At 54.2% G+C, this 13,703-nt stretch overlaps 1 protein-coding gene across 1 annotated transcript in view; it reads right to left on the bottom strand.

Annotated features, from left to right (window-relative positions):
- Positions 1-3,706: 3,706 nt before the first annotated feature.
- The window catches only part of WNT3 (Wnt family member 3), a 43,700-nt gene continuing 33,703 nt past the window's right edge, over positions 3,707-13,703 (bottom strand). Inside the window, exons 4-5 of the mRNA XM_032711267.1 lie at positions 5,443-5,708; positions 3,707-4,186 (exon numbers count right to left, since the gene is read on the bottom strand). Of these exons, the coding sequence (XP_032567158.1) occupies positions 3,707-4,186; positions 5,443-5,708 (746 nt within the window). The remainder of the gene's footprint in view (positions 4,187-5,442; positions 5,709-13,703) is intronic.

Genomic DNA, 13,703 nt, shown 5'->3' with positions numbered 1-13,703 from the left:
TGCCCTGACTGCTGTCTGTGTCTGCTGCTGGTTGAGTTGAGGCATGTGAGGAGCAGAGCTGTTCCCAGGTGCTGCTGGCCAGGGGGTGCTCAGGGGGTGCCTACAAGTGGATGGATTGAATTTACCCCCATCCTGGACAGAGTGACCCCCCGTGGTCTCCAAGGAATTGGCTGAGAGGTCTCTGGTCCAGCCCGTTCTGGAGCTTTCTGGGCCCTGCAAAGCTGAGGAGCCCCACGGATGTCTGTGTGTGTGTGTGTGTGTGTGTGTGTGTGTGTGAGGTGGCTGTGTCACACTTGGAGAAGTTTCTGTTGGAAAACCAGGGTGACCTGCTGGGTGTGACATCCCACCTACTCCAGCCTATTCCAGGATCTCCATCCGAGCTGTTTCCTGCAGGTGGCACAAGGGTGCTCCTGGAGCACCTCCCCACCACTGGGGTGTTCTCTGGGGCTCTGCCTGGCACAGGCCTTAAACATGTAAAATATAAACAATATTGCTTTCAACAGTAAGGGCCAAGTTCTTCATCCCCTTCCTTACCCTGTTTCATCTTGAACCTTCCAGAAATGTCTCTGAAATGGAGTTGTTTAACCAGGGACAGATTATTCCCAGGTGCTGGGATGGGGTTGGGAGGATGCTGTGTGGTGGAGGTGGGCAGACACAGAGAGCTCCAACCCCAGAGCTGTGAGGCCCAGAACCCTCCCTGGGTCAGGGTTTTTGGTTCTCTGGTGTGTCAGGATGTGTGCTGGGGGGTGACTGGTGGCATTGCTGGTGCCGTGGGGCAGAGACACCGGTGTGGGCACTGTTCATGCACGTGGCCCAGGCAGCTGGGATGGCTTTGTGTGCAAACTGGGGAGCGGGGTAAGAACACAGGGATTTTATATTTGCTTTTACCCCTCAGACAGATGTGTTTGAGGCCAGTGCTGTGGAAAACCATGTGCACTTAAAAACATGGTTAGCACGGGGATGACTCTGCAGAAACACCCACAAATTATTCCTGGACGGGAGAGGAGATGTTTTTATGTGAGGAAATTTGGATCTTGGTCTGTCCAAACCACTGGAAGGTGATTCAGTGACAGCCTAGGGGTACATGGGGGAGTGTATGAAATCTAAAACCTGTTTTAATCCATTAAGACTAATCTTCTGGCTCTTTGCAACTCCCTGGCAGAAGGGGGGAGCCGGGGGGATTCGGGCTCTGCTCCCAAGGAACAAGGGACAGGATGAGAGGAAACGGCCTCAAGCTGTGCCAGGGGAGGGTCAGGTTGGATATTGGGAAAATCCCTTCATGGAAAGGGCTGTCCAACCCTGGCACAGCTGCCCAGGACAGGGGTGGAGTCCCTGTCCCTGGAGGGATTGAAAAGCCCTCTGGATGTGGCCCTTGGGGACATGGGTCAGTGGTGGCCTTGGCAGTGCTGGGGCAGCAGTTGGACTTGATCTTAAAGGTCTTTTCCAACCCTCATGTTTCCATGGTTTTGTGCTGTGTTGTGCACACAGCTCATGGCACTTCTAAACCCAAAGCTCAGCATTCAGCTATAAAATCTCCTTTGTTGGCTACATTTTGCCATCGTCTTGCATTCATATCCCTGTCCATGGTGGGGTGTAAGAACTAGATGGTCTTTAAGGTCCCTTCCAACCCAAACCACTCTGTGATTCCATAATTCCATGACTGCCCCTGCCCATAAGCAGCTGGATAACGACCCACCACTTCAGCAGGACCTGAAGGACCCAAACCACACAAGTTGGCAAGTGCATATTTTTGGTTTTTTATACCTTCTCTTTAATGGTGTACCACAAAAAAAATGCAAGTTGAAATATATTTTTCTCCAAATATATATATTTATATAATATATAATCTTAGTTAACTCAAGTATATACATTGTATAATAAATAATGCTTATAAAAAGAGAAATTTTCTGAATATAAAATAAAAAAAAATCGACCTCTACAACTTTATACAAAACTTTGGATACAGCAGATTGATGGAAAAAGATCTTCCATTCAGTGCTAGAATACCTGGCTACAGTAAAATAATTACAAGGCAATAAATGTTCTATTTAATATTAAATACCTTTTCTTGATTAAAAAACAAACAAAAGGGGGATTTTGTTTAAAGTCGGGTACTGGGAGTCTTTCCAGACATGGAATTTAATATATACTTTAAATAGATGCATATCAGAGGACAGCTTGGCTCTGAGTGGGGAGGGCTTTTGAGCTCTCTGTGATTTTATTTTTTGGAAGTGGAGGCTCCTCTGGCCATGTGAGTCCAGGAGCTCCTCTCACTCTGCCCAGGAAGGACCTGGAATTTTGCTCTGGTTGTCCCCACACAGGTGTGAGGGCTGGGCCCTCTCTGTGCCCCCTGGGAGGGTCCCTCACCCCTTTATTGCTCTTTGTGCTGCTCCTTCCCCTGGAAAAAGGAGGGAGTGGAGCAGCAGCCACAGCTGGGATGGGCTGGCCATGATTCCCTGTGGAATCACTGCTGTGTGAGCAGTGCCTTTGAACAGGACAGAGGGAATCTTGTTTTTTTGATTTGCAGGGTCAGTTACCCCCTGAAAAGGTGAGCCCAGAGCGAGGAGTGTGCTCAGGGAGGGGAGGGGGCCTGGGGAGCAGTGGTGGGACAAACCCTGGTTCTCCTGCACTGAGGTGGGGCCCAAATCCCTGCTGATGGTTTGGAGCCTCTGTGCTTGGTGGGGCCTTCATGGACAACTGACAGCTCAGCAGATCCTGTGGGAAGGGGAGGGTCTGCCTGGGGTTGTGCTGTGGGATACAGCTCTCCCTTCCCTGTCTCCCTCACCTCTCTCTTGCTGGGTGCAGTGGTTGGACCACACGTGTCTGATGGGGAGGCCTGGGACAGACATTCCCTCTCTCCGTGGCCTCTGTCTCCCCGGAGTCACTGATGTCCAGAGCTGGAGCAGCAGCTCACCTGGCAGGTCACCTGTCCCCAGGGGCATCCCTGAGCTCCCTCTGGGATATAAAGTCATGTCAGGGAATGCTTAGTCAATAGGTGTGGATCTGGTGGATCCCAGATCCTTGAGATCCACCCTGGGCGCTGGGATGGGCTGTGTCCCCTGTGAGAGGTGCCAGCAGTGCCCTGTGCCCTGCCCTTGTCCTGGGCCACGTGCTGGAGGATCAGCTCTGGGCTCTGCCTTCCTGCCATCCTCCCCAGGGGACTGTAGGAGATGTGGGGCTGTGGGGAGCAGGGAGATCAGAGGGGAGAGGGAAGGAGAGACCACCCGTGGGCTCTGTGTGCTCGGACAGGTTTGGTTCTCCAGCATTGTCTCCTTGGAGCAGGCAGGAGGGAGCTGGGCTGGTGTGAGGATTTGCCTCCTTCCCTCTTCCCCACCACATCTGCCAAGCCCAGGACAGCAGTGGGGGAGCTGTGTCTGCTCAGCTCTCACTGTGTAAAACCCATTTCCACCTGACCCCTGTACCGGTGTCTGCACAGGCAGGACCTCTGGCCTAGGACAGAGCTCAGGGTGTGCTGTGGCAGCTCTACCTGCCATGGCCAGGCCTGGCTTGGGCTCCCCCGTCCCTGCCTGTCCCCCGGGAGCAGCAGTCACAGATCCACTGAGCTGCAGCACCAGGCCAGCCCTGACCCGGGTGAGGGGCTGGGGCCACCAGCAGTTCTGTGCCGTCCTCTGCAGTGTGAGGCCACGGGGGCTGCACCCCTGGGCCCTGCCCTGGGGCACCTCCACGAGTGGACACCTCCCTGGGCCTACTTGCAGGTGTGGACGTCGTAGACGCGGGTGCACTCCTGGCAGCTCACGTAGCAGCACCAGTGGAAGATGCAGTGACACTTCTCCTTGCGCTTCTCAGTCCGGGTGTTGTGGCCGCGGCCGCAGCACAGCAGGTCACAGCCGTCGATGCCGTGGGAGGTGACGTTGCAGGTCCTGTCCCTGGTCCCAAAGGAGCCCGTCTCGGGGTTGGGCTCGCAGAAGTTGGGTGAGTTCTCATAGTAGACCAGGTCCCGCTCCGTGGGCGGCTTGAAAAGCGCGTACTTGGCCCTGAGAGTTTCCACCCAGCCCCGGGATTCCCGGTGCTTTTCCACCACCATCTCTGAGGCGCTGTCGTATTTATCCTTCAGGAAGTCCCCGATGGCCCGGAAATCGGGCTGGGCCCACCAGCAGGTCTTCACCTCACAGCTCCCCGACAGCCCGTGGCACTTGCACTTCAGGTGCATGTGGTCCAGGATGGTCTGTGGGGGGAGAGAATGAGGATCAGTAGCCGGGTTTGCTTTCCATCCCCTGCCTTTGCCACCTGGGTTTAAATGGCTGCTCTGAGCTCGGTCTGGGAAGTGTGGGCTGATTGGGAATGAGTTGTGGTGGCCAGAAACGTCTCCAGACAGGTGTCACACTAGAAAAGCATGAGGTGGGCAGCTGCTCTAATCATCCACCCAATCTAATCTATTCTAGTCTAATCTAATCCCAAGGTCTGTTTTTTTCACTGGGGTCCCCCTGCCCTGTGTGTGTGCACAGTCAGAGCCCAGAGAAGTGGGGGTTGGATGGTGTCTCTGACCCTCGTGGATGGAGACTGATCCCTTTGTCCTCTCTTTGCTGATGACCCTTCCTTTATGGCCCACGTCTGACAGTTTGCACTAGAACATAATGAAATTCTGAATCTATGGACATAAATCTCTTTCCCAGAAACCTCCTCTCTGTGGAGCAAAATAGTCACTGATTTGTGCTAAAATTACTGCAGTTTGGTGGGGTTTTTTGTACCAGAAGCCGTCAGCCTTTTACCCCTCCACCTCTGCCTGCTGTGGTGTGGAAAAGCCATGTCAGTGTTTGCTTCAAGCACTGTTGGAAAGGTCTGACTGAGTTTGCAAATGACCCAGAGCAGGCAGGGCCCAGGTACCTGCTGACAGCAGGAATGGAATGGAGTGGAATAGAAATAATAGACTGGGCTAGACTAGACTAGAATATTTGAGTTAGAAGGAAGTGAGAACCATCATCTACTCCAGGGAATCACTGGGACAATGTTATAACAGGGAACATGTAGAAAGGAGGAGCTTGGGAGGAAAATCCTCTTGATCTGCTGCTGACCTGGGGTCTCTCCTGGCTGAGTTGTGTTTGTACACGTGGCCTTGGAAGATGTTCTCAGGTTACCCAGAGAAGCTGTGGCTGCCCCATCCCTGGAAGTGTCCAAGGCCAGGTTGGACAGGGCTTGGAGCAACCTGGGCTAGTGGAAGGTGTCCCTGCCCATGGCAGGGGGTGGCACTGGATGGTCTTTAAGGTCGCTTCCAACCCAAACTATTCCATGTTCTATGTGTGTGCTGCAAGCAAGGCATGTTTGGATGGAGTGTGAATCTGTTTGGAGAGAGTGGAAATGCTGGGCCCTGGGAAACAACCTTAGGAAGCCTCAGCCTGGGCATTACTGCAGTCCCGTGGCACCAGGAGGAGCCCCCCTGGGCCATCCCTGCAGACACAGACACCCCCCTGCCCGGGCACTCACCGTCCTCCCGGCCTCGTTGTTGTGCCTGTTCATGGCCGAGCGCGCGTCCGGGCGGTTCTCCCGCGCGTCCGCAAACTCCCGGGACACCAACACCCCGAAATCGGCGTCCTCGCTGCACCCCCCCCACTTCCAGCCGTCCCCGGGGGGCCCCTTGTGGTGGGAGTCGCAGCCACAGATGGTGGAGGTGCCCTCGGCGCAGGAGCGGGTGACGGCGAAGGCCACGCCGGCCGAGGCGATGGCGTGCACGAAGGCCGACTCGCGGGTGGCTGCCAACACACAGGCCGGGGGTTAGCAGGCAGCCTTGTCCTTCCCAACCTCCCTCAGTGGCTTCTAAACCCCACTGGAAAGCCAGAAGTTAATTTATGGATATTTTAAGGAATGTTTTCCAGAGCGGGTGCTGCCAGAATGGCCCTTGCAGGAGGAGGAGGAGGGAGAGGAGTGGGATTCCAGCTTTGGTGGGATTCCAGCTTTGGGGTTCTCCCAGATAGAGCTGGTGCAGGATTTGATCTGGCACAAGGGCTGAGGGGTGAACTAAACATCAGTGGGAGCTTGAGGGGCCTCAGAAGAGAGTTCCTGGAACCCAGGGAGGGGCTCCATGCCAGGGGTTAGTCCAAGGGGAGATGACAAAGCTCATTGGCATTGGGAAAGGTTTTAGATCATTCAGGGCAGACTGTGGCAGCACAAAGCCCAAGAGCTGGTCAGTCCTGTTAAACGTGTCACATAAACAACATGTGACTTGTCCTTTAGTGGAGATAAATAAATAATAAATAATAAAACCCAACTTCCAGATGCCCGTGAAGTTGCTTACCACTTACTGAGCAATCCTGGAGGAAATCAGAGTCACAAAACATGCTGGGTTGGAAGGGACCCACAGGGATCATGGAGTCCAACTCCTGGCCTTGCACAGGATCCTCAGGTTTGATAACAGGACTTTCAGGAAGCAGAGGAAACTCAAGGCTCTTTGGAACCATTGCCAGGCTCCAGGGAACAGTTGCAGTGAATGAATTTTGGCCCAAAGGAGCAAAGCTGAAGAAAGCCCTGAAAGGTGCTGAAAGCTGAAGGAAGGGTGAAATACAGTGCCCAGGATTCCTGGGTGGATGGGGGCTGGGAATGGGAGTGTGGGGGATCCCTGTGCTGAGGGAGAGGAAATGTCCCAGCAGGACAGAGAGACCTGGGCAGGTGGTGGGGACAAAACAGAAAATCCACACGAAGATGAAGAGGGTACAGAGGGCTGGCTGAGCTGGAGCATCCCAGTCCATCCCCTCTTCCACCTGTGGCCATGGCAGGGTGACCTTCAAGCCATCCCCTTCCCTGGACATTCCATGGGGCCCTGACTTGGACTCGGGACAGCAGCAGTGACAGTGCCCCCCCGGGGACGTCCCCAGCAGTTTGTGTTGCCTGGGTGGCATTTTCCTACCGTGAGTTCTGTGAATTTATTGTCCTGGGTTTGGGAGTCCTGACCTCTGTCCATAAGTGGACAAAACACAGTCAAACTGAAAGGGTATTTCCTGCATTTTCCTGCATTATCTTAGTGAGTTAACCCTCCAGGATGTTGTTGGAGAAGCTGTGAGATGCTCTGAACTGAGCTGTTTTTTTCCCTGGTGCTGTCTGATGGCTCTTCCCCTGGTTTGAAAGCAGGACACTGGAGAACTTGGATTTTTTAACCCAGATTAAAGCCCAGTCAAGTAACATCCCTTGTTCCTGTGCTCACATTGACTTTCACCTTCAAGCATCTTTAGTGGCCCCTGAGTTTACTCCATGGTTCTTGCAGGGAGCAAAACTGCCATTTTCCCATGCTCAAAGAGCCATTTTTGTTAAATATTTTCTGTAAAATGTTGTCCATGACAGTCCCCAGCCTGGCTGCCCATCTCTGGAGTGATTCCCCTTTCCAGGAATCCAACTCTCCCTCAGCTGAGGGCTGACTGAAGCTGGAGGAGAGCCCGTCCCACCACAGCTCAGGGCACTCAGAGGGGTCTCCTGTTTCAGGCACAGACTGGCAAGTCCCCCGTGGCTGTCCCTGCTCAGCACAGATGGTCCTTGGCCGTCTGCAGTTCCTGCAGTGGTGACCTGCTTGTTGTTTTGGTTGGATATTTTTAAAATTTTCTATATTTTTTCTAGAGCAGTGTTGTGCTCTTCCTACTCATTTTGAAATCAAGAGGAGTTTGCCTGCTGGCCTCAGTGGCTGCACTAGCACAGGCTTTCCCAAGCACAGTCAATAGCTCAGTCTCAACTTTCCCCCTTGGGCACCTTTTGGCTCAGAGTCTCCAGTTGTGCCACGCTCTGCACACCCACAGCTCCCTGGGGAGTGACCCTGGGGTGCTTCACCCCACCCTGTAAGGATGGAGACTCCAGGTCTCAATCTAGAGCAGATGTTGGAGTCAATCCAACCTCTCACCCCATGTGCAGGAGGCAGGGAGGAGCTGAAGGCCATTTTTCAGGGGCTGCTGTGCCTGGGCAGGGGGCAGGAGGGTTCCAGTGCCTCTGAGTGTGGTGTGACCAGATGATCAGGAGAGTCAGTGGGTGTGGGATGAAGCCAGAAATTTCTGGTGGGAAAATGACCTTGGAGCCCGTCCCCTCCTTCCAGAGCAGGAGCCATGGACAGCCATGGACCATCCCCCCCTGCACCCCTCCCCTGCAGCAGGTCTCTCTCTCCAGCTTCAGTCTCTCTGTGGAGGTGGGTCTGGCTTCCAAAGACCAGGCACCCCAAGCTGGGCAGATTTCAGCCCATGCAGGCACTGGAAGGAGATGGCTGTGGGTTGTTCCAGCTGTGGAAACCACAGCTCTGCTCTGCTGCAGCCAGATGGGGTCCCAAACCAGGGCTGCTCAGTCCTGTCTGTGCTGGTGGGACCCTGCTGTGGTTTTCCCTTTCTTTGAGTTCAAACTCTTCCCTCCTTGCCCTTCCCACCTCCGATGTGCCAGCGGGGATCCACCCACCAAGGTTTTCCTTGGATATCTTTCACCAGCTGCTTATGCTGGGACCACTGGGAGCTGTGGGCCACCAGCTGAAGATCCCTGCACCACCTGGGGTGTCTCAGCCTGACAACGGCTCTTTAGGTGGCCTGTGACCCAAAGAACATCAGATTAGAGGAGCCAGGGAGCCCTTCTGGCCCCGGACCGGGACAGGGAGGGGACAGGGAGGGGACAGGAGCTGCTCTCCTGGCTGATGTGCCTTCGCGTTCCATCCAGAGGGTGTGGATGGGCACAAGGAGGGTCATGGGAAGGAGGGTCACCGCAGATTTTGTGCGTCTTTAAGTCCGGGAAGGGAGCAGGGATGGTGGGATGGAGCTGAGCCGAGACAGGCACGACCGCGGTGGTGCACGGCTCCCTCAGCACCCCCGGCTCCCTCAGCACCCCCGTGTCTCCCCGCGATGCCGGGCGGGCAGCGAGCTGCAAACACAAACCCCTCGCCTTGAAATCCTCGCCTGGGTCTGGGCGAGGAGCCGGGAGAATTTCCCAGAGACGAAACGCGGGAGCAGCGTTCCCAGAACCAGGGGAGGGGCTGGCGAGGGAGGATTAGAGCCGCCTTGACAGTGCACCACCGCGCCTGTGTCCCGGCCGGGCCGTTACCTGCTGGGACACTCAATTTGCCATTGTTCCCGCCGTGTCACACTGTATTACCCGCATAATGCGGAATGTTTCCGCCGGCCAGCGTACCCACGGCACAGAGCACTGGCATTCCCCAGGAGCACCTCGTAGCAACGGGGCAATGTTCCCCTGTCCTGCCGTCACCCTCCAATCCCGCCGGCCCGGCTGGGAAATCCCTATTGATGGCGCTCCCCGGCCCCCCGCCCCCGGCTCAGAATGGCCCCAAGGGCGTGTGAATGCGGCAGCGATTTGAAACGACTGCGGCGCTCGGATGGTATCGCTCGCCCTGCCTCACAGTAGGGGAGGAAGCTTAGCTCTTTCTCATCGGTATAAGCTTATTTTTCTCTCTCCCTCTCTCTCCTTTCCCTCCCCCTCCCTTTAAGCTGCTGAGTTTATATCAAGACGGCCCCTGATCCCACACACCCCTGTTTAGATGCAAATGACTGCGAGTGTCGTGGCTGAGAAAAGCCACGGGTTATCTTGGTGCGGGTCCTGGGCCTTTTCACAGCTCGTGGCAGGGGCTTAGCCGAGCACACAAGGACCCCCGAAGGCAGCGGCCCCGCCGCCTCCCCCGCCCTGCCCCGCTCCCGGAGGCTCCGGCCCGACCGGCCACGGGGAGCGTCTTCCTGGAGAGCCGGTGGCATCTTCCTGGAGAAGGAGAGCGAGGAGGCAGGGGCAGAGCGGCTGCCCCTGCCCTCGGGCCGTGGGGAAGTGTGTGAGCCTGCACAGGCTCCTGCCGCGCTCGCTCCCGCAGATCCCGCCCTGCCTGCGGCTCCCAGACCTCTTCTCCCCCCAGGACTCGGTCTCCAGATGCCTGTGGGGCCTTCCTGCCCTCACAACCGGCTCATTCTGGGCACCAGCTTTAACCAAAACCACGGGGTTTGTCACTCCCCCAGAGAATGGCCATTCCCCACCCTCCCAGACCAGTGTCACCTGGCTGCCGGCTCAGCCCGGGCTTTGGGCAGGACTCGGCTGGAGGAGCCACAGACTTTAGATAAGAACTGACCTTACTGCACAAAGAAAAAGGGTGAAGAGGGAGGGGGAAAGCAGGTTTTTCCTCCCTCCCTGTCCCAGACTGCACACCTGCAGTATAAATCATCCTGGGGAATTTGCTTGTAAAAACATGATCTTACCCCACGTTTGGGGGTTGGTTTGGGTTGTTTGTTTGTTTTTTTTTTTCATAGCCCAGGTAAGAAAATAAGACATGCAAAAGAGAAAACTTAGAATCACAGAATGGTTTGGGTTGGAAGGGACCTTAAAGCCCATCCAGTCCCACCCCCTGCCATGGGCAGGGACACCTTCCACTAGCCCAGGTTGCTCCAAGCCCCGTCCAACCTGGCCTTGGACACTTCCAGGGATCCAGGGGCAACCACAGCTCATCTGGGCAACCTGTGCCAGGGCCTCACCACCCTCACAGGGAAGGATTCCTTCCCAATATCCCATCTAACCCCGCCCTCTGGCAGTGGGAAGCCATTCCCCCTTGTCCTGTCACTATATTATACCCTTGTCCAAAGTCCCTCTCTAGTTTTCTTGGACCCCCTTTAGGCACTGGAAGGGGCTGTAAGATCTCCCTGGAGCCTTCTGTTCTCCAAGCTGAACAGCTCCAGCTCTCCCAGCCTGTCCTTCCTTGCAGGAAGAGAACCAGTGGCCTCAGGAAAGCAAAGCCTGGGCAGCCACAGGTCCTGTGGCACAAACACTGTGTCAATTCTGAGCAGGGGATGTGGGAGGGCGTTGGGTCAATCAAGGCAGAGCCTTGGCCAGGGTTGGTGTTGAGCAGCTCCCAAATGGCTCCCGAAAACCCATCAGTGCCCTGGGCTTTCACTGGGCTGTGTTTGCTGTTCAGGGCCGTGCAGGAGATATAGGAGGAGAGTCAGAGCCTTAGAGTGAGATGGGGATGGGATGAGAGGCTGTGGGAAGGCCTGGGGGCAGGAATGCCCATGGTTACCTCAGGAAGGGGAACCCTGTGCTCCCACGCTGCCACCAGTGCTCAAAGCCTGGATGATGTGCCCAGAACCTGCATTGCTTTCCAGACTAAGTTCTCCTTGAATGGAAGCCACTGTGATGAATACACCTCCTTTAAAAGGAAATTACCCTCATTTGCTTCCCAGGCTGTATTACAAGTGATTTTTGATGCTATTTTAGTGAGAACTGCACCTCTGAAGTTTCTCCAAAACAGTCTCAATGTACCTGAGGGAGCAGAGGATGAGATTACCCCAAATGTTGCTCTGATCCTCAGGGATGATTTCAGCCAGACAGTTGTCCCAGGTGGGACACCAACTCCTTTGGGCTTGGTATCCCATGGCTGTTGGCCTAATGACAGGGTGAGCTGCAGCAGAGATTGTCCTCCTAGTTTGGGTCTGCTTGTGGGGTTGCCCTCGGTGTGTGCTGGAGATCAGTGACAGGGGACATGGCAAAGGTTCCCAGGGATGCCACAGGGCTCAGATCCAGGGTATGGGCTCAAAACACTTGATTTGAGGCTTTCCTAAAGGAGCTCCAAGAAACTAGAGAGGGACTTTGGACAAGAGTCTGGACTGACAGGACAAGGGGGAATGGCTTCCCACTGCCAGAGGGCAGGTTAGAAGGGATATTGGGAAGGAATCCTTCCCTGGGAGGATGGTGAGGCCCTGGCACAGGGTGCCCAGAGAAGCTCTGGCTGCCCCTGGATCCCTGGAAGTGTCCAAGGCCGGGTTGGACAGGGCTTGGAGCAACCTGGGCTGGTGGAAGGTGTCCCTGCCCATGGCAGGGGGTGGGACTGGATGGGCCTTAAGGCCCCTTCCAACCCAACCGTTCCATGATTCCATGACTCCTGTTGTTGCTGCATCTAAGGAAGACGGAGCAGCAGCCTGGGAGAAGGTGATGCTGTGTTGGACATGATGCTCTTTAAAAGGTCCCTTCCCACTCAAGCTATTCCATAATTCCCTGAAGGCCCAGGAGTGCCCTCCCCTCCCCACAGCCCCTCAGGAGGGAGTGCTGCTCCCACACTCGGCACAGATAACGAGTCCTGTCAGTCTGATCACTACGTTCTCTCTTCCCTCAGCTGACAAAGCCAGGGCTGAAAAGATTCTGGTTTCCTCTGTGACTCCTCACACTGCAAACTTTGGGACTCTCAAAAGTTCCCTGCGTTCCTCACTGGCACACAGATGACATGAGTCCCATCCTGTCCCTGCTCATTAATTTTTCAGGCAGCAGAGAAAAGATACGAGCACAGCTCAAAAATGTAAATAACCCCCACCGTGGGCTGGGCTGGGCTTTGATGTGTCCTTGTTTGCAGATGAGACTGTTTATTTTTAACTGCTCTACTTACAGGTTAGTGAGGTAGCAGAATAAATGCGTTTTGGGAGTGGGGTGCCTGGCAGTGCTGCCTGGGATTGGGAAAGCTGGATAACGAATGTACTCACTAATTTTTCTTCATCTGTCAGAAGAGTTTCAGAGTTTGGGTGATATTTTACCTTGTCAGCTTGGGCTGCGTGGCAATGCTGAGGCAAGTCCACACAGGAGGCTCTGCTCCAGTCCCTGCAGCCCAAAGGATCTTAAAATATTCTTCATAAATTCAAAGTTCAGTTTGCTCATTACTGGGAGGATGGTCCAAATCCAATTTTTAAGTGCTTTCATGCTGACAGAAATGGTGGTGAGAGATTTTCAATGCTCCAACAGTTCTTTCAGAACGTGTTTAAAATTTTTATGGCAGTTTTTTAATGACAATTTTTAAAAGAAAATTAAAACTTTCTGATCTTTTTAAGTGCTGAAATTTAGGACAGGCTTTTATTAGGCAGCAAGTTAGAGTGTGGAGAGCCCTGATAACAGGTTATTTGGTAGTAAATATAGTAGTTACCCCAAAATACATCCTGGCAAAAAAGAGGGGAAATGATTGTCAAGGTCCCTATTAGTGCTCTAATGAGACTTTACAATCCTGATTCCTGCAAGGAATTGCACATTAACACAAAGGAGTAATTTTCACTGAAATATTGGACTGTCATTTCAGGGAACTGAAGTGGTTCCTTCCGTTACTGGGAGGCTGAAGCTTGGAAAAGGATCTCATGAACTGCTTATATGCACAGTACTGGGGCTCTGTAAGAAAATTCACCAGAAGTCCTGCACTGTCCAGGAAACTACTGGGAAATAGTCCAGTGTCCTGCTCTCACTTCAGTCTCTCCAGTTTCTTAAAGGCTACACCATAATATTGCCATTTCCAAGGCAGCACTGGAAAGAATAATTTCTGTGCAATGAAGACACTTCTCTATGCTGCAGGGACCCTGTGGGTGCTGACACCCATGAAGCTGAGAGGGAAATGCTTTGGGCTGTGTTTGTGAAGCTGTGAAACCAAGATGTTACCTGGGGATGTCCCTCATGCTAAACATGGCCCAGAGTCACCAGAATCCATGGGACAGGATGGACAAACTGGAGCTTTTTATCCACTGGGAGTTTCTAATCCACCACTGGGCTCAGTTTCCTGGGACTGCCTTTCAGTCCGGGGTCTTGGTTTGCTAATGGGACATCTGAGATGTGGGACAGGTTGTCATGGAGCTGTGTCAGGGGAGGTTTAGGTTGGATCTCAGGGAAAGGTTCTTTCCCCAGAGGGTGGTTGGCACTGACCAGGCTCCCCAGGGCAGTGAGCACGGCCCCAAGGCTGCCAGAGCTCCAGGAGCGTTTGGACAACGCTCTGAGGGACAAGGGGG

Source organism: Chiroxiphia lanceolata, chromosome 26 (assembly GCF_009829145.1).
Source record: "Chiroxiphia lanceolata isolate bChiLan1 chromosome 26, bChiLan1.pri, whole genome shotgun sequence".
Lineage (NCBI taxonomy): Eukaryota > Metazoa > Chordata > Aves > Passeriformes > Pipridae > Chiroxiphia > Chiroxiphia lanceolata.
Note: the sequence above shows the minus strand (reverse complement) of the source record. Positions and strands in the feature narration are given on the sequence as shown.